This window comes from Oncorhynchus mykiss, chromosome 10, assembly GCF_057628025.1.
Source record: "Oncorhynchus mykiss isolate SJ-2025 chromosome 10, ASM5762802v1, whole genome shotgun sequence".
In the NCBI taxonomy this organism is placed as follows: Eukaryota; Metazoa; Chordata; class Actinopteri; order Salmoniformes; family Salmonidae; genus Oncorhynchus; species Oncorhynchus mykiss.
The window spans coordinates 9438720-9462441 of NC_143031.1; the positions used below are offsets into that span (position 1 = coordinate 9438720).

Below are 23722 nucleotides of genomic sequence, written 5' to 3' on the forward strand. Positions count from 1 at the left end.
GTGGGCCGACCTTACCTAGTGGTGATCAGTGGGCCGGCCTTACCTAGTGGTGATCAGTGGGCCGGCCTTACCTAGTGGTGATCAGTGGGCCGACCTTACCTGATGGTGATCATCCTTTCTCCATTCTTGTCCTTCTGTTTGTCCACGTCGATGTGAGCTCCGGTCACGTCCTGAATGGCAGTGATGTTACAGCCACCTCTGCCCATGATCCGAGACACCACAGAGGCAGGCACCAATAACTTCTTAGATCTGACAGAAGACAAACAAGCCATTCCATTAATATCGGGGTCAAACGGCTGCACTTAACAACTACGTAGTAGATACCAGGTGCAGTTGATTGCTAGTTAACAAGAAGTGACAGTTATAAATTCCGAACTAGAGGAAGGGAGATGCTGTACCCTCACTGCACTCTATGGGTAAAGGTCACAGTAACCGTAACTACAGTAGCCATTGTTTGAGTTGAGGCCAACCCACCTCCGTACCACCTCTTTCCAGCCGTCTTCCCTCTTCTGGCCCCTCTTGGGGCTGGTGAGGTTCATCTTGCTGTTGGGCGAGGTGACCGGCACTGAAATGGTTTTGAAGGAGGGGGGAAGGGAGCTGGGCGCCAGGACGTTGATGCAGTCATGGAGTCTGAGAAGAAGACGAAAATAAACAGAGAGCCCTGTGGTGTACTGTAGACAATTCACAAGTTTAGACTTAAGAATTCCCAGTTTGGACACTGCTTTTCAGCATTAAGACCTGGTCTCTTACTTCTGGTGTGGTTTGGAGATGCACACTGTGACCTTGTGGTCTCGGGAGCTGTGCCTCTTCTCAGGGACCGGCTGGGGATGTTGGCTCACCCCCGAGGGAGCAGACGATGAAGACGAGGATGAGGAAGATGAAGAGGGCATGTCCGGTAGGTAGTTGAGCTCCTGGCTCTTGCCTCCGCTGCTGCTGCTCTCACTGTTGCAGTCGGTGCTGTCCAGGTTGTCCGAGTCGCTGCCACCAGGCACCCTGCCGCCCCTGGGCTCCCCGTGGATCTTGTCTTTGTCGGTCTTCTGCTGAGCCAGCGCCACCTGGGGGTCCTGCAGGATGACGGGCTCCACGGTCTTGTTCTTCTTGTTCTTGCGGTTGGTGCTGGGCGTGGTCGCCACATTGGCTCGTTTCTTGGCGAAGGCGTTGGTGAAGGTGGCAGAGATGCCGATGGTAGTGGTGGTGGTAGCGCTGGGCGGGTCAATGGGGACGTCACCGTCTAAACAGAGCGTGAAATACGGAAGGTTATTCACCCTTATTTTACCACTGGGCCACTGAAACAACCAAAAGGACATTAGAAAGATGTCGAACGGCTTCGTCTCAGGTGAAATTAACATGAGCGCGTCATTTCAGTTCATTTGACAGATGATTTCATGTTCTAAACTACTTGAATTAAAACTGACTTGAAAATATCCTTTAATTCACACAGACAGAGACGGTCATCTTCAAGACAAAAACCATGCTGATTTCAGGAGCCCAGCTTGGCCGCCGGAGGCCGCGCCAGGCCACAAGCGGCTGTTCAGGTGCTGCCGCGTTAGGCTATAAGAGGCTGTTCAGGTGCTGGGTTAGTCTAATAGAGGCTGTTCAGGTGCTGGGTTAGTCTAATAGAGGCTGTTCAGGTGCTGGGTTAGTCTAATAGAGGCTGTTCAGGTGCTGGGTTAGTCTAATAGAGGCTGTTCAGGTGCTGGGTTAGTCTAATAGAGGCTGTTCAGGTGCTGGGTTAGTCTAATAGAGGCTGTTCAGGTGCTGGGTTAGTCTAATAGAGGCTGTTCAGGTGCTGGGTTAGTCTAATAGAGGCTGTTCAGGTGCTGGGTTAGTCTAATAGAGGCTGTTCAGGTGCTGGGTTAGTCTAATAGAGGCTGTTCAGGTGCTGGGTTAGTCTAATAGAGGCTGTTCAGGTGCTGGGTTAGTCTAATAGAGGCTGTTCAGGTGCTGGGTTAGTCTAATAGAGGCTGTTCAGGTGCTGGGTTAGTCTAATAGAGGCTGTTCAGGTGCTGGGTTAGTCTAATAGAGGCTGTTCAGGTGCTGGGTTAGTCTAATAGAGGCTGTTCAGGTACAGCTAGTAAAAAGGTGGTTACCTTCAGAGGAGTCTTGGTCCTCTAACTCCTCTTTTACTTTGGCCTCCTCTTCTTCCTCCTCCTCTTCCTCCCCCTCCAGCTTCCTCTTCTGATCTTCCTTCTTCTTCTTGCGTTTCTCCTTACGCTTCTCACGCTTAGCGGCCAGGGCTTGCTTCTTACTCTCTTCCCTGGACTGTACACCCCAAGAAAAAAATAAAATAATAATTTGATTACAAGCCAGAGAATGCATCCCAAATGGGACCATATTCTCTATATAGTGCACTACATTTTAGCCTAGAACCCTACGGGAACATGGTTCCATTTAGGATGCACGCAACATCTACAGAGAGCTGTAAATCCATACAAATCCATGAGGAGCAGAAGGTTGTGTTGGGTGGAAAAGTAATTTACCTTCTCCAAGTCCAGCTCCTTCAGCAGAATGCTGGCGTTCTTGTTGGCCTCTGCTGCCTGCTGGTCTTTGGCTTTGACAATGGTCTCCATGCACTGGTGACATTTCTTCAGCAGGTCCTAGGAGGAGTACGAGACAAAAATGTACTGTTGGAACCGCACTTTCTTTCAGAAAAATAAAAAGTTGACCCTTTGTCATTTTCTAAAAATGTACCCACCCCCCTTTTCTCCTCAATTTTGTCATATCCAATTGGTAGTTACAGTCTTGTCCCATCGCTGCAACTCAGGAGAGGCGAAGGTCGAGACCCCCTTTGTCATTTTCAATGAATGTGTTGTTGTTCTTGTCCATTTCAGCTTACCTTGTCCGTGATGGTGGCAATGTATCTCATGCACTCGATGTCCGAGGGGAACTGGTTGACCTCCTTGACCAGGTACTGAACCACCTTCACATGGCCCTGTGAGACAGAGTTCAGAGGTCAGCCTCCTGGGATTATTATACATTCACTTCCATTTACACTCCACCGGGGTCATTAGCTAAGAACAGGAAATGAACGGGGAGCACACGTCATATACGAGATATTCAACTGTGTATCAGTATCAGAACCAATTTACTTAAAGGAGCAAGTGACACTAGTGTTTAATCACAGTTTAGTTTCATACCACAGGAGGTTGATGGCACCTTAATTGGGGAGGATGAGCTTGTTGTAATGGTTAGAGTGGATTAAGTGGAACGGTATCAAATACAACAAACACAGGTGTTTCCATGTGTTTGATTTCATTCCATTCGCTCCGTTCCAGGCATTATTTTGAGCCGTCCTCCCTCAGCAGCCTCCGCTATTTCATACGTGTGTGTGTGTGTGTGTGTGTGTGTGTGTGTGTGTGTGTGTGTGTGTGTGTGTGTGTGTACACCACCTTGCGGAAGGCAGCCATGAGTGGTGTGATCTTGCGGTTGTCTGCTGCGTCGACATCGGTCCCAGCCTGCACCAGCAGCTGCACCACGTCAAAATGGCCGCCGTTGGCCGCCAGCCACAGGGGAGTGTTTCCCTTCTTATTGCGCACGTCAATGTGAGCACCTCTGTGAGAAGGACAACAGGCTGAGTAGAGGGAGGAAGAGAGACTGGAGAGGAATGATATTCTGACTGAAAAGGTACTTCTCACGGTCATACTTGTACATTAAAAAGATGTATTACCGGTTGATTAGGAGCTCACAGAACTTGTAGTGGCCCTTGTCTGCAGCGATGGTGAGCGCGGTGTCTCGGGAGGAGGGGACGGGTGGGGCGTTGACGTCAGCGCTCTTATCCAGCAGCACCCGCCCCACCTCAGCATAGCCACCCGATGCCGCCTCCATGAGGGGGGTCAGCCCAGTCTGAGAGAGAACGTATAATGGGTCAGTGAGACTGCACCACACAGACCAAACACCAGAACATCATTTCTAATGTCTTTGACACAAGCCCAGACAACATGAGGACATGTCGGGCTCCAGCCTGCTGCAGCTGCTACCACCTTGGCGCGGTGCTCCACGTTGGCCTTGCGGTCCAGCAGCAGACTGACCACCTCCGCCCGTCCCTGGAAGCAGGCCAGGGTCAGCGCCGTGTTGCGGTTAGTCTCGATCTGAGCGTTGATGTCGGAACCCATGTCCAGCAGCAGCTTGACCGCAGGGACGTGACCGTTCATGGCAGCCAGCATCAGAGGAGAGATACCCAGCTTACTCCCAGTCCTGAGGGGAACAGACAGGGCGAGGGGAACAGACAGGGCGAGGGGAACAGACAGGGCGAGGGGAACAGACAGGGCGAGAGGGATGATTACACAAACTGTTCAAGATTGGGACAGAGGCACAGCCTGCACAAACTGTGGCAAGGAGGGCTGGTTGTGGATACCTGGAGTTGATTTCAGCTCCAGTGTTGAGGAGGATCTTGATGATGTTGACGAAGCCCCCCGAGGCGGCCAGGCTGAGAGGAGTGTAGTCTGAAACGTTACGGTGCTCCTTGTTGGCCCCGCGCAGCAGCAACAGCTCCACCACCTGGAGTGAACGGACCACAGGTTAGTCAATCCACAGAACACTTCTAATTGTTTATCTAAATGTATGCCGTGTTAAGCTGGTTCGGACAGTGAGTTTGTGTCTGTCAAGGTTGTCGTTCTGCCTCTTGTTTCACCACAGGTTATTTTTGTTGTTTTATTAGGGTCACCATTAGCTGTTTCTATGCAGCAGCAGCTACTCTACGCTGCGTACTCGCCCTTAACGCACTGTAGGCTACAATACGTTGAGCTTCCCTGGGCAGAAACAGCTGTGATGCAAGCATGTTCGTGAGTCTGTTATTCAAGAAGGTGAAACCATGTGTATGTTCACTGCTTTTCATAAAATCATGTCTGGCTTTTTTTTTTTTCTTCAGGCTACGGCCTAAAATATGTGTTCATATTTTAATTTGACTAGGGATCCTCCAGGTTTCTGTCAAAAGACTGACCTGAATGAAAAACGTTTGGGGAAAAAACAAATCCCTTGTGAATTATCCTCTGATCGTTTTGTTTTTAAGCCCATGGTCCTAAATAATAGAAAGGAAAATATTGTTGGGTGTTACGCAATAGCCTATCCTACACAATTGCACAGTAGACTGTCCAGTCCGACAGACAGAAAACAAAAGTAATTACTCCTTGATGCTTTCTCTGTTGAATCTTACTGGAACCCGCTGTAAATCATGTAGACAGTAGCAGATGATGAACATGAAATTTAGGGAGCATTGTGGAGCATAACAGTCTTCATCGGCGTACCATGTCATAGACACAGCAAGACTATTGTCCTGCTGATGACCCATCAGGTCTCAACGGGGTATTCATATGATTGATTAAAATTAAGCTTTCAGAACATTCACACCTTAATTTACCTTTATTGAACCAGGTAGGCCAGTTGAGAAGACGTTCATTCACACCTATCCTACTGGTCAATCAGCACACACTCATCTCCACACTTTCCTACCTGTTAATCACATTTAACGTCTTCTTTCATATCTAAAAAAAAAAAAAAAAAAATGCACCTGGTAGCTTCTTTATAGGCTACCGGGCTACCATAGCCTATTGGTGGAAATGACCAGTAGCCCAACCAATGGATGAAGAGATTGAGAGGATTGGCCAGAACAAGCCGCTGTGTAGAATCTCTAAGAATATATAGATATTTTTTAATTCAATGTGCTGAAAATGAATTAAATCTGCACAGCATCTTGCTAAAGCCAATTCATATACAACATAAGCTGTTTGAGTCTACTTTAAGGAAATATCCTACGCCAAGCTTTATTATATTGATAATTCGATTCTAGAGCAAATTGAAAGAAAATTAATTATTACCAGGTTGAAATAACTATTTCTTTCAGTTTCCTTGTTTCTTCTATCGGCTATTGAAAATGAGCACGTTTAATGTATTAGTTGGTTTACGGATTACATTAATAGTAATCTGGCCCCCCCAAAAACCGTTTTATTCTGTCTACAAGGAAGGTAACGAACGGAGGACGTTTCCAATGACTTGTTCGATCACATGCCGCTCAGATTATGTTTTGTAGACAAAGAGATAAAAGGTGTGAAATAATATAATAAATCCAGAAAAGGGGGAAGACAGACGCTGTTAGAAATATTTAAAAAAATATAAACAGAGATCCACATGTGGTGGTTCCTGGGGCTCCATCTTCTTACAATGTCTGATATTGTAGCTAAATCTAATTTACAAATGATATTGATTAAATTCTGGACATTAGACTTATGTCTTAGGCCTACATGGTATTTTGGGTCGATGTAGCCTTAATGTAGCATATAGTATGTTCGATGCAATAAATTAAAGCTGTGTTTGCAATTGCATGAATGCTAGTGTTGGGACTTCTGGGGTTAGCTGCGGTGAGAGTGCTGTGGGGAAAGTGGCTACGCTAAAATGTCTCGCTTTACGGCACTGCCTCATCCTGTTGTTCACAAAATATAACAAGCAGAGCAGCACCTCCTGTCTTCCTCCAGAGCAGGCCAGGGAGAGAGGAGTGTCTTTGGTTCTCTCCGACTGGGCTTCGATGTCCCCTCCTTTATCCAGCAGGATCTCCACCACGCCAACATGACCCGCTGTAGCAGCCAGGATCAGAGGAGTGAAACCTGGGGACAGATGGTTAGAGACATTTAGATTTACTCTCCAACATACTAAGGATGGGCATGAATACTCGACTGCTTGAACCGACAAAAGGTAAATCTTTAACCAGAGATTAAAAAAAAAATAAAATAAATAATACTGTAAAACTATTGGGTGAAATGTGCTTTCTGGGGGGCAAGTAAAATGGTCCAAATTATATATTTTTTTGTCTTTAAAAATAATTCCCTCGACTGTAGTGTTCCATGTGTACATGTGCGTTTGCGTTTTCTTCCAAATTCCCTTTCCCCTCCATGTCTCATTCACCCAATTGCGTTCCGACCGCTTCCTACGTGCCAGGTGCTGAGCGCTCACAAGCTCCCGTTTAGTCCGACAGAAATAAACACCTAGAAAAACGTATCTAACTGCTACATTTCTAGCCAAAAGATGACAGTTTAATCCTGAAGTAGGAAACTCTGTGTTCCAACAAACAGCTGCAGTTTTGGAATCATTGCTGCCCATCTATTTGCTACTGTGCCGTTTAGCATGACATTTCCTACATGCAATTAATCTTCAGAAGAACTGTATAAAAAATAAAAAAGCAACACACCGATAAAACCCCTTTCTTAAAATTAAATGTTGCTAGGTCGAGGTTCAACCCCTTTCTGAGCAGTGTATATGTCAGTTATAATAGGAACTCAGAGATAAAAGGAAAGGAGGCTGGGAGAATGAAAGAATACAGTGTGTTGTTTAAGTGTTCCCTTTATTTTTTTGAGCTGTGCATATCGAAAACCCAAATTGTGTTTGAGCCCCGGTTTCAAATGATCTCTGACAACTGTTTCAGACGTGAGATACGGATCACTTTTGCAGTGCCACCTTTTTCATTTGGAAAAATATATTTTTATTCTGTTATATTAAAAAAAATGATTTTTTTTTACTATAATATTCGTGTCTTGACTGTGATAAGGACTCGGGGAAATATAAGCGTCTTGTCTGATAAATTAACTAAGCAAGGCTATGCCATTGCAGAGCCAAAAGGCCTCAAATGCAAGTGCCAATGCAGAGGTTCTTGAAGACTGTGTACAACGATATAATATAATGATATTACGGTTTCAAAACAATTATCTTATATTACACTTGCTTTTCTATTGACTAAATATATACAGTACCAGTCAATTGGACTGCTGGGTTTTTCTTTATTTTTTACTAGTTTGTAGAAAAATAGTGAAGATACCAAACTATGAAATAACACATATGGAATCATGTAGTAACCAAAAAAGGGTTAAATCAAAATGTATTTTAAATTCTTCAAAGTCGCCACCCTTTGCCTTTATGACAGCTTTGCACACTCTTGGCATTGTCTCAACCAGCTTCATGAGGTATTTGGTAAAAGACCGAGTCCGTATTATGGCAATAACAGCTCAAATAAATAAGCAAAGAGAAACGACAGTCCATCATTACTTTAAGACATGAAGGTCAGTCAATCTGGAAAATGTCTAAGTGCAGTTGCAAAAACCATCAAGCGCTACGATGAAACTGGCTCTCACGGGGCCCGCCACAGGAAAGGAAGACCCAGAGTTACCTCTGCTGCAGAGGATAAGTTCATTAGAGTTACCTGCACCTCAGATTGCAGTCCAAATAAATGCTTCATAGAGTTCAAGTAACAGACACATCTCAGCATCAACTGTTTAGAGGAGACTGCGTTAAAAATCAGGCCTTCATGGTCAAACTGCTCCAAAGAAACCACTACTAAAGGACACCAATAAGAAGAAGAGACTTGCTTGGGCAAAGAAACAAGAGCAATGATCATTAGACCAGTGAAAATCTGTCCTTTGGTCTGGAGTCCATTTTACAGATTTTTAGTTCCAACTGCCGTGTCTTTGTGAGACGCGGTGTGGGTGAACGGATGATCTCCGTATGTGTATTTCTCTATGTAAATTGCGGAGGTGGTGGTATTATGGTGTGAGGGTGCTTTGCTGGTGACACGGTCTCATTTATTTAGAATTCAAGGCACACTTTACCAGCATGGCTACCACAGCATTCTGCAGCGATACGCCATCCCATCTGGTTTGAGCTTAGTGGGACTATCATTTATTTTTCAAAAGGACAATGACCAAAAACACCTCCAGGCTGTGTAAGGCTATTTTACCAAGAATTAGAGTGATTGAGTGCTGCATCAGATGACCTGGCCTCCACAATCATCCGATGACAGAACTCCAGAGTTCCTCTGTGGAGATGGCAGAACCTTCCAGAAGGACAATCATCTCTGCAGCACTCCACCAATCAGGCCGTTATGGTAGAGTGGCCAAACGGCAGCCACTCCCACTCCACTTGGAGTTTGCCAAAAGGCACCTAAAGGACTCTCAGACCACGAGAAACTAGATTCTCTGGTCTGATGAAACCAAGATTCAACACTTTGGCCTGAATGCCAAGCGTCACGTCTGGAGGAAACCTGGCACCATCCCTACGGTGAAGCATGGTGGTGGAGGCATTATGCTGTGGGGATGTTTCTCAGCGGCAGGGACTGGGAGCTAGTCAGGATCAAGGGAAAGACGAACGAAGCAAAGTACTGAGAGATCCTTGATGAAAACCTGCTCCAGAGCGCTCAGGACACCAGACTGGGGCGAAAGTTCACCTTCCAACAGGACAACAACCCCAAGCACACAGCCAAGACAACGCAAGAGTGGCTTCGGGACAAGTCTCTGAAAGTCCTCGAGTGGCCCATCCAGAGCCCGGACTTGAATCCGATCTAACTTCCCCTGGAGAGACCTGAAAACAGCTGTGCAGCAACACTCCCCAGCCAACCTGACAGAGCTTGAGAGGATCTACAGAGAAGGATGGGAGAAACTCCCCAAATACAGGTGTGCCAAGCTTGTAGCGTCATACCCAAGAAGACTTGAGGCTGTAATCGCTGCCAAAGGTGATTCAACAAAGTACTGAGTCAAGGGTCTGAATACTTGTGGAAATGTGATATCCGTTTTTGCTTTGTCATTATGGATGTGTTCTCTGTAATGGTTAGGAAAAATTGGAATTTGTCGCACACCGTTGGCATAGGCCTATAGATCAATGTGCACATATGTATTTTGAGTACATGCCTTGTGTCCAAATAATATTTTTCATTTAAGTACTTAGAAAATAAATCCTGCCAGGACTCAAACAGTGAAAAAAAGAAAAAAACGGTCAAATGCCCATCCGTTAAATCTAGTCATCCAATCAGTTTCCAACCTTACAGACGGACTCCCACTTCTAAACACAAATGATCAAGTTCCCTGATAATTGATCCCAACATGTTTTTTTTATTGTTTTTTTATTGCTACAAAACATATATTTTTTAAAAAGACAAAGTATGGGAGTTGTGTACCTTTCTTATCCCGATGCTCGATGTTAGCCCCGCGGGCGACGAGCACCGACACCAGCTCCTCGTGACCGCCGGCACAGGCCAGCGTCAGAGCGGTGTCGTGATTACTCTCCGTCTGACAAGAGATACAGGCGGGTGTTATTTTCCTGACCAGACAGACAGACAGACCAGACAGACAGACCAGACAAACCCGTTTGACTATTATTAGCTAAATTAGCGTGTTGTTTTTTTTGTTTTATTTATTTATTTATTTTCAATTTTTAACCCTTTTTTCTCCCCAATTTCATGGTATCCAATTTTGTTTCTACTATCTTGTCTCATCGCTACAACCCCTGTACGGGCTCGGGAGAGACGAAGGTTGAAAGTCATGCGTCCTCCGATACACAACCCAACCAAGCCGCACAGCTTCTTAACACAGCGCACATCCAACCCAGAAGCCAGGCGCACCAATGTGCCGGAGGAAACACCGTGCACCTGGCCACCTTGGTTAGCGTGCACTGCGCCCGGCCCGCCACAGGAGTCACTGGTGAGCGATGAGACAAGGATATCCCTACCGACCAAACCCTCCCTAACCCGGACGACGCTAGGCCAATTTTGCGTCGCCCCACAGACCTCCCGGTCATGTCCGGTTACGACAGAGCCTGGGCGCGAACCCAGAGTCTCTGGTGGCACAACTGGCACAGCAGTACAGCACCCTTAACCACTGCGCCACCCGGGAGGCCCACTAGCGTGTTATTGTTAGACATGTGGTGTGACGTACGTGTGCGTCGATGTCTACGGAGGGGTAGAGGGGGAGCATAGAGTGTGGGGACACTGAATGGATGGGCGTCTGTGCTGGTGGCGAGGCCGTCGTGCTCAACATGGGGACTCTGCTGCTCACCGCTGCTGTCACAGGGGCGAGAGGGAAGGAGAGTTGTTAGTCCACCTTCAAAATATAACTACATCCCATTCGAATTCAAGATGGATTAAAACCATTTGAAAAAGTCTGTTGAAAATGTACTGAAACCAAGTTCAGTGCTAATGAAAAGGATGAGTGATCAAGCGGTCCTTAAATGGTTAGAGGTTTTATTTCCTGATTTTAGTCGAGTTAAAAATTTTAAAAAGAGACCTGGACTGAGAGCACAAAGCAAAGAGAGGACCGTGTTAATGAACACACCTGCCATGATGTCGTCCAAAGTATCTGTGAGGGTCTGTGCTGGGGTGGCCACCATGAGTCCTTCAGGGGCCTGGGTGAGAAGGCCCGGTCCCAGGTCTGTCAACTGCTGCCACAACATCTGCTGCTGGTTCACCATCACCCTCTCCAGATCGGGGCTGGAGCTGACGGGGTAGTCTGCCGTACTGAAGTCTGTGGACTGCTGGGTGGCCAGGAGATGGGAGGGTAAGAAATGGGCCTGCAGGAGGGGCGGAGCAGCGGGACACTGCAGGGCCTGGGTGTGAGGAGGAGCGGGACACTGCAGGGCCTGGGTGTGAGGAGGAGCGGGACACTGCAGGGCCTGGGTGTGAGGAGGAGCGGGACACGGCAGGGCCTGGGTGTGAGGAGGAGCGGGACACGGCAGGGCCTGGGTGTGAGGAGGAGCGGGACACTGCAGGGCCTGGGTGTGAGGAGGAGCGGGACACTGCAGGGCCTGGGTGTGAGGAGGAGCGGGACTCGGCAGGGCCTGGGTGTGAGGAGGAGCGGGACACGGCAGGGCCTGGGTGTGAGGAGGAGCAGGACTCGGCAGGGCCTGGGTGTGAGGAGGAGCGGGACACTGCAGGGCCTGGGTGTGAGGAGGAGCGGGACACGGCAGGGCCTGGGTGTGAGGAGCGGGACACTGCAGGGCCTGGGTGTGAGGAGGAACGGGACACTGCAGGGCCTGGGTGTGAGGAGGAGCGGGACACTGCAGGGCCTGGGTGTGAGGAGGAGCGGGACACTGCAGGGCCTGGGTGTGAGGAGGAGCGGGACTCGGCAGGGCCTGGGTGTGAGGAGGAGCGGGACACTGCAGAGCCTGGGTGTGAGGAGGAGCGGGACACGGCAGGGCCTGGGTGTGAGGAGGAGCGGGACACGGCAGGGCCTGGGTGTGAGGAGGAGCAGGACTCGGCAGGGCCTGGGTGTGAGAAGGAGCGGGTGGCGGGGGTTCCTGGGCCTGTCTATACAGGATGGTGTCCACCTGAGGTAGCTTGGCGTAGTCCTCCTCCTCCTCCTCCTCCTCCTCATCGTCCTCTTCCTCAGCGGCGGGGTGGGGCTGTCCATCATGGTGGTGGATGCCCTCCCCGTCCCCCTCGGTGTCGGAGCCCGGCTCTGCAGCCTGCAAGGGCAGGGGGGTGCCGGGCTGCTCCACCCCTGCCGCCTGGCCAAGCTGCCCCGGGTCGTCCTTCAGGCCTTTGGCCTCCATGTACTCTTTGGTGAACTGCTGCTGTGTCTTGAGCTGCAGCTGGCGCTCCACCTTCTGCAGCTCCTTGAGGATCTTCTTCTTCTTCTGGACCTGCTCCTCGCGGCTCTTCTTCAGCTCCTCGATCTTGTCTTTGGTGAGAGGCTCTCCCTGGATGAGCTCCAAGGACTGCAGCTGGGCCTTCTCTATAGCGGAGATCCTCTGGCCAAGCTCGTTCAGCTTGCCCTCAGTCTCTTCCACGATGCACTCTAGGGGCTGGTACGGGTGGAAAGGAGGCAGCAGGTCCACGTCCGGACCTCCTGCGGCGACGGGGCTGCCCTGTAGGGGGCTCAGCCTCTGCTTGGAGCCACCTGAGACAGCCACACAGGACAACACAACCAGTTAGCTACAAGGTTGTACCATACATTCAATGATTACTGCAATATTGTAACACTTTGATTCCTTGTGCAGTCAAATGGTGGTCTAGTGGTCTTTCTTCTTGGCAAAGTTGGAAAATGTATTTGCTGTTAACACGTTGTATGATCTGACCTTTTGTGATGACGGATGGAGGTGTTGTGATGTTGGAGGGCACTCTGTCTGGCTCTTGAGGAGGCACCACCATGGCCAGGGCTTGGAATGGAACTCGTGGAGCCTGTTTGGGTTAGGGTAGGATATTAGAAAAGTATATTTAGTATCAATACTTGTAACTGGCATCAACAGTAAACAAACATGTTTGTAGAAGTCCCTACCGGAGAGGTGTCATGGGATGGGGGTGTGAGCTGAGACAAGTCTGTCACGGGGACCGACAGGACGTTGTTGGGGTAGTCGAGGAGATAGGACACCACGATGGTGTGACCGCCCTTAGCAGCTTCGATCAGCATGGTGGAGCCATCCTGGGTGAGAGATTGACACAAAAACACACGTCATCGTTAGTATCAGGATCTTGGGAGAATTTGATCAAGAATTAAAAAAGGAACAAATACATGGAGACAGTTCTGCGTTTACAGAAGGGTTAGAGAAAGGTTTGTTTACACAGGGGCTAGAGAAAGGTTTATTTACACAGGGGTTAGAGAAAGGTTTATTTACACAGGGGCTAGAGAAAAGTTTATTTACACAGGGGCTAGAGAAAGGTTTGTTTACACAGGGGCTAGAGAAAGGTTTGTTTACACAGGGGTTAGAGAAAGGTTTATTTACACAGGGGTTAGAGAAAGGTTTGTTTACACAGGGGTTAGAGAAAGGTTTATTTACACAGGGGTTAGAGAAAGGTTTATTTACACAGGGGTTAGAGAAAGGTTTGTTTACACAGGGGCTAGAGAAAGGTTTGTTTACACAGGGGCTAGAGAAAGGTTTGTTTACACAGGGGCTAGAGAAAGGTTTATTTACACAGGGGCTAGAGAAAGGTTTGTTTACACAGGGGTTAGAGAAAGGTTTGTTTACACAGGGGCTAGAGAAAGATTTATTTACACAGGGGTTAGAGAAAGGTTTATTTACACAGGGGTTAGAGAAAGGTTTGTTTACACAGGGGCTAGAGAAAGGTTTGTTTACACAGGGGTTAGAGAAAGGTTTGTTTACACAGGGGCTAGAGAAAGGTTTATTTACACAGGGGCTAGAGAAAGGTTTGTTTACACAGGGGTTAGAGAAAGGTTTGTTTACACAGGGGCTAGAGAAAGATTTATTTACACAGGGGTTAGAGAAAGGTTTATTTACACAGGGGTTAGAGAAAGGTTTGTTTACACAGGGGCTAGAGAAAGGTTTGTTTACACAGGGGTTAGAGAAAGGTTTGTTTACACAGGGGTTAGAGAAAGATTTATTTACACAGGTGTCCATTATAAGGCTTGCAGTGTGACAATCTTAATATCAGATTTCCTTCCTGGTCACTTCTGAGACCGTTGTGCCCAGGAGTTTGGGACAAGTGATCTCACCTTCAGTCTGTGTGTAGGATCAGCCCCATGGGACAGCAGCAGCTCCACCACGGCCAGGTGGCCCCCGGCACAGGCTAGAGACACTACTGTGTGATCATTGTTGGCCGTCGCCCTGTTCACATTAGCTCCTGGTGGAGGGAGAGAGACCAAGAACAGGGTCAATCTGAGGCCATATGGAAAACAACAGCAACCCTATAACGTTTATATACTCTACTGTTTCTGATCTGATGAGCCACGCGGCTCAAGCTACAACGTGTCAGATGTCTGGTGTGTGTGGTTTTGTGTGGCGTTGCTACACAGTGAAGGAGCAGAAGCACACCTTTGCTGATTAGGAACTGTACAGTACAGAGGTGGCCCGCTCTAACGGCTTTCATTAGAGGGGTCCTGCCCCCCTCCGATTCATGCTCCTGTAAGACAAACAGAGACAGGAGTGTGTAACGTGCACAAGTAGAAACAGAGAGCCTATTCAAGCAGCGACGTATCCAGCATCTACACAACACAGAGACAGCGTCACAAATGGAACCCTATTCCCTATATAGTGCACTACTTTAGACCAGAGCCCTATAGGGACCCTATTCCCTATATAGTGCACAACTTTAGACCAGAGCCCTATAGGGACCCTATATAGTGCACTACTTTTGATCAGAGTCCTATAGGGACCCTATTCCCTATATAGTGCACTACTTTAGATCAGAGCCTTATGGGCGCCAGTCAAAAGTAGTGCACTAGAAAACAAATAGGGTGCCATTCAAGAAGCCCACACACACTTATGCAAACGTGTGAACAACTCAACTACAAAAAAAGAAAATAGGTCTGTGCATGGACATGAAGTGTGTTTCTCCAGAGGGGGAGGTCTCACCAGGTCAGCCCCCGTCTGCAGCAGCACGTCAGCCACGTCTGTGTGTCCGTTCTCACAGGCGTAGGTCAGCGCCGTGTCCCCCGTCGCCGTGGTGGCGTGGACATTGGCTCCTGGGGACAAGAGCACAGGTGTCAAATTACACACAGAGGGTGTAACAACTACAAACTTCAAATATAAAATGTGGGTTTTTGGGAATAACCGAGTCAATTTCAATAATTTATGAAATGATGATCAAAATCCAATTTTATTTTAATTGTTGATTTTTAAAAATTGTCACATGCGCCGAAAACAACAGGTGTGGTGGACCTTAGTGAACTGCTTACTTACGAGCCCCTAACCAACAATACAGTTTTAAAAAATATATATGGATAAGAATAATAAATGAAAAGGGTAACAAGTAATTAAAGAGCAGAAGTAATAACAATAGCGAGACTATATACAGGGGATGGGGTACCGGTACAGAGTCAATGTGCGGGGAGGACCGGTTGGTGGAGTTTGTTTTGAGACAGACAGAGAGGCTGTCCAGAGGGGAGTGGTTCTGCTCACCAGCAGCCAGCAGGTACTTGACCAGCTCCAGGTGTCCCTCCTGTGCAGCCTCCATGAGAGGCGTGGAGCAGCCCAGCTCGATGTCGGCCCCGGCCTTGATGAGGAAGTCGGCCACCTCCAGGAAGCCCCCGCAGCAGGCCAGCGTCAGGGCTGTCTCCTGGGTCTCCTCCGTCTGAGCGTTGATGTTGGCACCTGCAGACCACACAGACAACAGAGGGAGGATTCAAGATGGTTCAGCTGGGAACACACTTTAAAAACAGTACTAAACCTACTCCCATCTTGTCCCTTCGGCATCAACCCAATTAGATCATGAGCTCAAAACTCAAAATATTATCATGTGACTTCATTACATTCCTTCCAGTAACCAGAAGGTTGCTGGATCGAATCCCAGAGCTGACAGGGTGAAAATCTGCCGTCCTGCCCCTGAGCAAGGCATTTAACCCACTGTTCCCCGGGCTTCGAACGCCATCAGATGGCGATTATGGCAACCCCCCTCCCCCCAGGGCACCTCTGATTCAGAGGGGTTGGGTTAAATGCGGAAGACACATTTCAGTTGGACAACTGACTAGGTATCCCCCCCCCCCTTTCATTCAGTTGGACAACTGACTAGGTATCCTCCCTTCCATTCAGTTGGACAACTGACTAGGTATCCTCCCTTCCATTCAGTTGGACAACTGACTAGGTATCCTCCCTTTCATTCAGTTGGACAACTGACTAGGTATCCTCCCTTCCATTCAGTTGGACAACTGACTAGGTATCCTCCCTTTCATTCAGTTGGACAACTGACTAGGTATCCTCCCTTCCATTCAGTTGGACAACTGACTAGGTATCCCCCCTTTCATTCAGTTGGACAACTGACTAGGTATCCCCCCTTTCATTCAGTTGGACAACTGACTAGGTATCCCCCCTTTCATTCAGTTGGACAACTGACCAGGTATCCCCCCTTTCATTCAGTTGGACAACTGACTAGGTATCCCCCCTTCCATTCAGTTGGACAACTGACTAGGTATCCTCCCTTCCATTCAGTTGGACAACTGACTAGGTATCCTCCCTTCCATTCAGTTGGACAACTGACTAGGTATCCTCCCTTCCATTCAGTTGGACAACTGACTAGGTATCCTCCCTTCCATTCAGTTGGACAACTGACTAGGTATCCTCCCTTCCATTCAGTTGGACAACTGACTAGGTATCCTCCCTTCCATTCAGTTGGACAACTGACTAGGTATCCTCCCTTTCATTCAGTTGGACAACTGACTAGGTATCCTCCCTTCCATTCAGTTGGACAACTGACTAGGTATCCCCCCTTTCATTCAGTTGGACAACTGACTAGGTATCCCCCCTTTCATTCAGTTGGACAACTGACTAGGTATCCCCCCTTTCATTCAGTTGGACAACTGACTAGGTATCCCCCCCCCCCCCCTTTCATTCAGTTGGACAACTGACCAGGTATCCCCCCTTCATTCAGTTGGACAACTGACTAGGTATCCCCCCTTTCATTCAGTTGGACAACTGACTAGGTATCCCCCCTTTCATTCAGTTGGACAACTGACTAGGTATCCCCCCTTTCATTCAGTTGGACAACTGACTAGGTATCCCCCCCCCCCCCCTTTCATTCAGTTGGACAACTGACCAGGTATCCCCCCTTCATTCAGTTGGACAACTGACTAGGTATCCCCCCTTTCATTCAGTTGGACAACTGACTAGGTATCCCCCCTTTCATTCAGTTGGACAACTGACTAGGTATCCCCCCCCCCCCCCTTTCATTCAGTTGGACAACTGACCAGGTATCCCCCCTTCATTCAGTTGGACAACTGACTAGGTATCCCCCCTTTCATTCAGTTGGACAACTGACTAGGTATCCCCCCTTTCATTCAGTTGGACAACTGACTAGGTATCCCCCCTTCCATTCAGTTGGACAACTGACTAGGTATCCCCCCTTTCATTCAGTTGGACAACTGACTAGGTATCCCCCCTTTCATTCAGTTGGACAACTGACTAGGTATCCCCCCTTCCATTCAGTTGGACAACTGACTAGGTATCCTCCCTTCCATTCAGTTGGACAACTGACTAGGTATCCTCCCTTCCATTCAGTTGGACAACTGACTAGGTATCCCCCCTTCCATTCAGTTGGACAACTGACTAGGTATCCTCCCTTCCATTCAGTTGGACAACTGACTAGGTATCCTCCCTTCCATTCAGTTGGACAACTGACTAGGTATCCTCCCTTCCATTCAGTTGGACAACTGACTAGGTATCCTCCCTTTCATTCAGTTGGACAACTGACTAGGTATCCTCCCTTTCATTCAGTTGGACAACTGACTAGGTATCCTCCCTTCGCCTTTCATTACATTAAAAAAAAGGAGAAAAAAAATATTTTTGTATTTACACAAAGCTGGAGGCTCAATATAGTAGGGAGAACCTATCTACTGGGAACACTAGTTTCATTCAAACCAGAGAGCAAGAGAAGGCCATACCTTGTGCCAAAAGCAGCGCCACCATCTCCTCGTGGCCCTCTCGTGCAGCTTCCATGAGGGGGGTGTATCCCTCATCGTTAACCTCCTCCAGGTTGGCGCCCCTCTCCATCAGCAGGGCAGCAAGCTCTACATGGCCCCCACAGGCCGCCAGCGTCAGCGGAGACTCGAAAGAGTCAGCGGGCATGTTGACCTGCGCCTCGCTGTCCAACAGCAACCGCGCCACCTCCACATGCCCATCCTGAAGAGGGGCAGAGGAACAGGAGACCTCATCGGTCATACTGCACCTTCAATTTAATAGTGTGTGCGTCTCTGTGTGCGTCTCTGTGTGCGTCTCTGTGTGCGTCTCACCATACAAGCCTCCATGAGTGCTGTGTGCATCTCGTCGGTCTTGTGCTCCTGGTCAGCCCCCGCCTCTAACAGGAAGCGCACCATGTCCAGGTGCCCTGTGTGTGGTGACAAGAGGGGGAAAAACGCTCTGGGTGCTTCATCCCTACAATTACATTTCCTGTTTCACACACTGGTTTGTCAACATAAGTGGATCACTTGAGTCACTGATTTCTGGATAAAGACCTCTGATCTCTCCGGTGCACGGCTAAAGGGTTCATTGTCCAGGACGTACCTTTGTAGCAGGCCAGCGTAAGAGCACTTTCCTTGAACTCGTTGGAGTGTGTGTTGATACCAGCCCCGTACTCCAGGAGCACCCGGGCCACCTCCACGTGACCCGCGCTCGCCGCCTCCATCAGGGGGGTGTGGCCGTTCTCGTTGTGGTCCTCGATGTTGGCGCCTTCCTTCAGCAGCACCTTCACCACGTCCAGGAAGCCGCCCGCACACGCGTACGTCAGCGCCGTGTTACCTGACGGGGACAGAGTTGTCCGTGTTTTAGGGAAGTAGATGTGATTGGTTTCTGGTCTCGGTCACAGCACCTAGTGGTGTTTGACGTGTGTGTGTGTGTTCACCTGTGGAGGACTGCGCGTTGACGTCAGCCCCGTGTACCAGCAGCAGTTTGACGATGTCTACGTAGCCGCCGCTGGCTGCGGCCATGAGGGCCGTGATGTCACCCTTGATGCCCCGATCTTCAACGTTAGCGTGCATGGCCAGCAAGACCTGCAGGAGGACACACGTCGGTCGGGGGGTTTTAAAAACAGACATCCAAACAACCACAAAGGATCAGGTTTTGGCTCTGCAACATTTGGATATACAACTACATTTGCTTACCGAACTGGATGGAAACTATGACAGAAAGGCAGAACAATGTTAGCAGTATACTGTGAGTGGCTAAAGGTCAGTGTGTGTGTGTGTGTGTGTGTGTGTGTGTGTTCGCTATACCTGTGCAAGTTCATAGTAACCAGCAGAGCAGGCTAGGCAGAGCAGACTCTCTCCCTCCTCTGTGTGTTCGTTGACGCTCCTCCCCTCATCCAGCAGCTTCCTCACAGCGTTGACGTCCCCGTCGGAGCACGCCTCCGCCAAGCTACGGCTGAAAATAACCAGACTGCTACAATTACTGGGACTGTGGCTGCGCAGACCAAAGCATCAATAGGATGAACGGAGTTGTCACAATTCACGCAGTATTTATTTAAATCGATATAATTTGTACATTTAGATTTAGCTACAATATCAGACATTGTAAGAAGATGGAGCCCCAGGAACCACCACATGTGGATCTCTGTTAATTTTTTTTTAAATATTTCTAACAGCGTCTGTCTTCCCCCTTTTCTGGATTTATTATATTATTTCACACCTTTTTGTCTCTTTGTCTACAAAACATTATCTGGGCTGCATGTGATTGAACAAGTCATTGGAAACATGTCCTCCGTTCGTTACCTTCCTTGTAGACAGAATAAAACGTTTTTTGGGGGGGCCAGATTACTATTAATGTAATCTGTAAACCAACTAATACATTAAACGTGCTCATTTTCAATAGCCGATAGAAGAAACAAGGAAACTGAAAAAAGTTATTTCAACCTGATAATAATTAATTTTCACTCAGGACTGAGCAGTACATTTCATGAACGGCCTTTGACCCAATATGGCACCTTAAAGCTTTTCAGTAAAACAGTGATCAAGTCAGAGAACAGTAGAGACAAAACGCATCTTCTATGAATCATGGGCGTTATTCAGAGCATCAGCTAGCTGCCACTGGACTTAAAAATCAACCACAGTCTTAATACAAAGGCCAGGAGAAAGGACAGCTGAAGTTAAGATTCATTCTGTGCGATGTCCTATCGATTCACGTTTTCAGGTGTATCAGATATCCGTGGAAGCAGGCAGAAATTCGGCCAGTATGACGTAGCATTGAGAAAGTCTCCCTCACGACACTGGAAATTAATAGGCATGCCTTTTACACTGTGAAAACATCACACAAATCAAATACATTTTTAAATTGGTCGCAAACACATATTTAGCAGTTGTTATAGCGGGTGCAGTGAAATGCTTGCGTTCCTAGCTTCAACGTTGCAGTAATAAAGCGTCAGATTTCAATACTGGCCGATGTCATAACGCAGGAGGGTGTCTTCTCTAGAAATGAGCCATTGATAATAGTTTTGCAATATAACAACCTCCAGAAATGTGTAATTTAACAGAGGTCCTAACACATCTCCCTTATTGGTCTGCCTCTTCAGTCCAGGGTGCTTTTCATGGTACCGTTGCAAATATCAGACTCCACTCTGCAGGGTGAACACGGTGAGATTGTAGACTCCTAAATTGATAGTGCAGTTTGTTTTAGGCAATTTTACAGCTAACTACTGTAGCTACTTCACATGCCGTTATTGACTTTGCTATTATTGTGCGTAGTTATGTTTGCAAACTAGCTACCTTAAGGCGATAGTTGCTGGGAGAAACCCATCTCGAGCAAAATAAACATCTGCATGCTTCCTAACTTTCTCCTTGTTTCTAGGTGGAGTCCTTCATATTAGACCAGGAAGACCTGGACAACCCCATGCTAAAGACGGCCCAGCGAGACCATTGTATTGCGGGTTTTGTAGTCGACTTGAACTGCAACAGATCGGCGCAACTTTTTTTTCCACGCGTCGCTACCAACATTATTAAAACGACAAAATTAAACATTTGTAACACTGTAAATTATAGGAATAAGATTTTGTTCCCCTTTTAAAAGATTCTCACCTAAGGAATTGTCAGATGTTCACGCGAACTTGAAGAAAGCACAACAAGTCGAAAGGAAACATATGGCCTAGACAAGACTGGTGTGAGGGAGGATCCCTGAATATGGTGTAGTGCACTTAACGTTTAGACTTAGCGCAGAGGGGATACATACTTGTCTGCCTGGCTGGCGTTGAGTGTGTTTTCGGCCCTCATGCGTGTGAGAGCGGCGGCGGCCTCGTCCAGCGCACAGCTCACGGACGACGTCAAGCGGCGTAGCACCTCTGGATCTGCGAAGGCTTTTCCATCGGTGGTGGACAGTTTACCAATACCTTCAGACGCACACACACACACACAGCAGCATACACACACAGCAGCATACACACGCAACACACACACACGCAACACACACACACGCAACACACAATTAAACTATGCAACAAGGTGTAAAGAGAACAAACACATTGTCTGGATTATCAAGTTGTGAACACAGCGTTGAGGAAACATATCAAAGGGGGGGGGGGGGGCGGGACCTAATCACATGACTGAGTAAGTGGGCGTATTAACGATTAATGGAAGAGAATCTGATGATCGGCCAACATTGAAGCTTAAGAACAGAAGCAACAGAGTCCAGTATTAGTAGCGGTATGCAAAAAACCACTGCATGCGCCACATGATTGGTTACATAGATGTTAAAATGTACACACACACACAATCACACAGTTGCACACAGACAACGATAGATGGGAGGCAGACATGCACACAGTTACACACAGACAACGATAGATGGGAGGCAGACATGCACACAGTTGCACACAGACAACGATAGATGGGAGGCAGACATGCACACAGTTGCACACAGACAACGATAGATGGGAGGCAGACATGCACACAGTTGCACACAGACAACGATAGATGGGAGGCAGACATGCACAGAAGCAGTGTACTAAAGGTTGAGTCATGACGGAAGCTGTTGCTGCTCTATCGAAATCCATTGCTCATGTTAATCTTCCCCGTGGTGCCCCCGCGAGCCTAGCTACCTACCATCTCATGTGCTGCGCTAGCCTGTACCAACTCCCCATACACTGACTGACTGGCTGGGACCTGGCTAACACACTGCATGTCTTCCTGATGCACACCACACCATCCATCCATCCCACAGGTTCATGCGCATCAAATTAGACGCAAAGACTTCTTTCATTGTTTCAGAAAGCTTTTTAGTTTCTCTAAAGAGGCAGCAGTGAGGCACTAACTATACAGACCAAGGCTAAGTGCTTTGACGGGCTGGTTCAGCTTAGCTCAACAGAGGCCTGAGCGAGAGTTGTAGCCGGTTTGATAATTGCCTTGCAACACTTAGCCTGTGAGCACCCTGCAGTCAAATTTACTGATCACTGTAATTGATCAGTGTTACCCCACCCCCTCCCCCATAGACAATCCAACATGGGAAGTAGGTGGACGACAGAAACCAAAACACAACCACATGCAAAGCAGGGTAAACGCAGGCTGTAGTGCTTCTACACCTGCATTGCTTGCCGTTTGGGGGTTTTAGGCTGAGGGTTTCTGTACGGCACTTTGAGAGATCAGTTGATGTACGAAGGGTTTTAGAAATACATTTGATTTGTAGTGCAGCATCTATTTTGAGCACTTGCGTTTGTTACGCAGGTATTTCTCCCTGGCAACGTGCCATCTCTACACACCTACGAGGTCATGTCCCAGCACAGTGGTAGGAACAGAAACACCAGACACAGGCCTGACAACGTCAGAAAAGTATGTAAGTACAAACTAAATTGTAGGCCTTAATTAAGCATTGATACTAAATTGGGCGGAGTTTCAAGCAGGTTTCAGCATTCAAAGTCCCAAAAGGGCAGCAGTCCTATTTGATAAAGAGAACAGGACTGAAGCGGCCGTAGCATGTAACATCTTCGTAATTTAAAAGTGATCAATCAAGTGCATTCAAAATAAATTAAAATTAAAATAAAGTAACAGGTGAAGGGTTCACACCACTACGATACGTACCGGCTGCTTCCAACAGAGCCTCCAATCTGGCTTGTGTTTCTGGGTCCACTGTTCTGAGATCAGCTCCGTCGGCAGCGCTGGACAGGAGCAGCTCTGATGCCGTCTTTAGCATGGGGTTGTCCAGGTCTTCCTGGTCTAATATGAAGGACTCCACCTAGAAACAAGGAGAAAGATGAGAAAGTTAGGAAGCATGCTGATGTTTATTTTGCTCGAGATAGTTGCTGGGAGAAACCCATCGCCTTAAGGAGTCATTGTAATATATATATTTTTTATACATATCAGCTTATGAGAACAATAGTGGTTCCTATTACACAGTGCTTTATACAACAGGCGGGTCTAATCCCGAATGCTGATTGGTTAAAACCACATTACAGCCGGTGCCTATTCCACGAGTTACCACCAGCTAAATATGACTTTAAAAAAGCCTATTTACTCTGTTCCATCTGACTGCGCTATCCACCGTCTCATCAGCCCAGCCAGGCAATTTATAAACTTAATCTCCACCATCAAAAAGGCATCTAGACGTTCTCACATTT

The 23722-nt window shown here is 47.8% G+C and overlaps 1 protein-coding gene across 10 annotated transcripts in view; it reads right to left on the reverse strand.

Annotated features, from left to right (window-relative positions):
* LOC110533409 (ankyrin repeat and KH domain-containing protein 1) overlaps positions 1-23722 on the reverse strand; it is a 47914-nt gene that overhangs the window by 4955 nt on the left and 19237 nt on the right. For 3 of the 10 annotated variants that reach the window (XM_036989636.2, XM_036989633.2, XM_090188887.1), the window contains exons 2-28: positions 23187-23340; positions 21346-21502; positions 19401-19563; positions 19031-19178; positions 18694-18927; positions 18423-18517; positions 18075-18312; positions 15601-15792; positions 15055-15164; positions 14515-14602; positions 14196-14323; positions 13023-13166; positions 12823-12925; positions 11082-12644; positions 10686-10810; positions 9929-10040; positions 6451-6596; positions 4355-4497; positions 3981-4194; positions 3668-3843; positions 3390-3552; positions 2837-2932; positions 2481-2597; positions 2091-2262; positions 751-1231; positions 475-630; positions 100-249 (exon numbers count right to left, since the gene is read on the reverse strand). In XM_036989636.2, coding sequence (XP_036845531.1) covers positions 100-249; positions 475-630; positions 751-1231; positions 2091-2262; positions 2481-2597; positions 2837-2932; positions 3390-3552; positions 3668-3843; positions 3981-4194; positions 4355-4497; positions 6451-6596; positions 9929-10040; positions 10686-10810; positions 11082-12644; positions 12823-12925; positions 13023-13166; positions 14196-14323; positions 14515-14602; positions 15055-15164; positions 15601-15792; positions 18075-18312; positions 18423-18517; positions 18694-18927; positions 19031-19178; positions 19401-19563; positions 21346-21502; positions 23187-23340 — 5768 coding nt within the window. The remainder of the gene's footprint in view (positions 1-99; positions 250-474; positions 631-750; positions 1232-2090; positions 2263-2480; positions 2598-2836; positions 2933-3389; positions 3553-3667; positions 3844-3980; positions 4195-4354; positions 4498-6450; positions 6597-9928; positions 10041-10685; positions 10811-11081; positions 12645-12822; positions 12926-13022; positions 13167-14195; positions 14324-14514; positions 14603-15054; positions 15165-15600; positions 15793-18074; positions 18313-18422; positions 18518-18693; positions 18928-19030; positions 19179-19400; positions 19564-21345; positions 21503-23186; positions 23341-23722) is intronic. The other 7 variants (XM_090188891.1, XM_036989635.2, XM_090188890.1 and 4 more) reach the window with 3 other exon arrangements.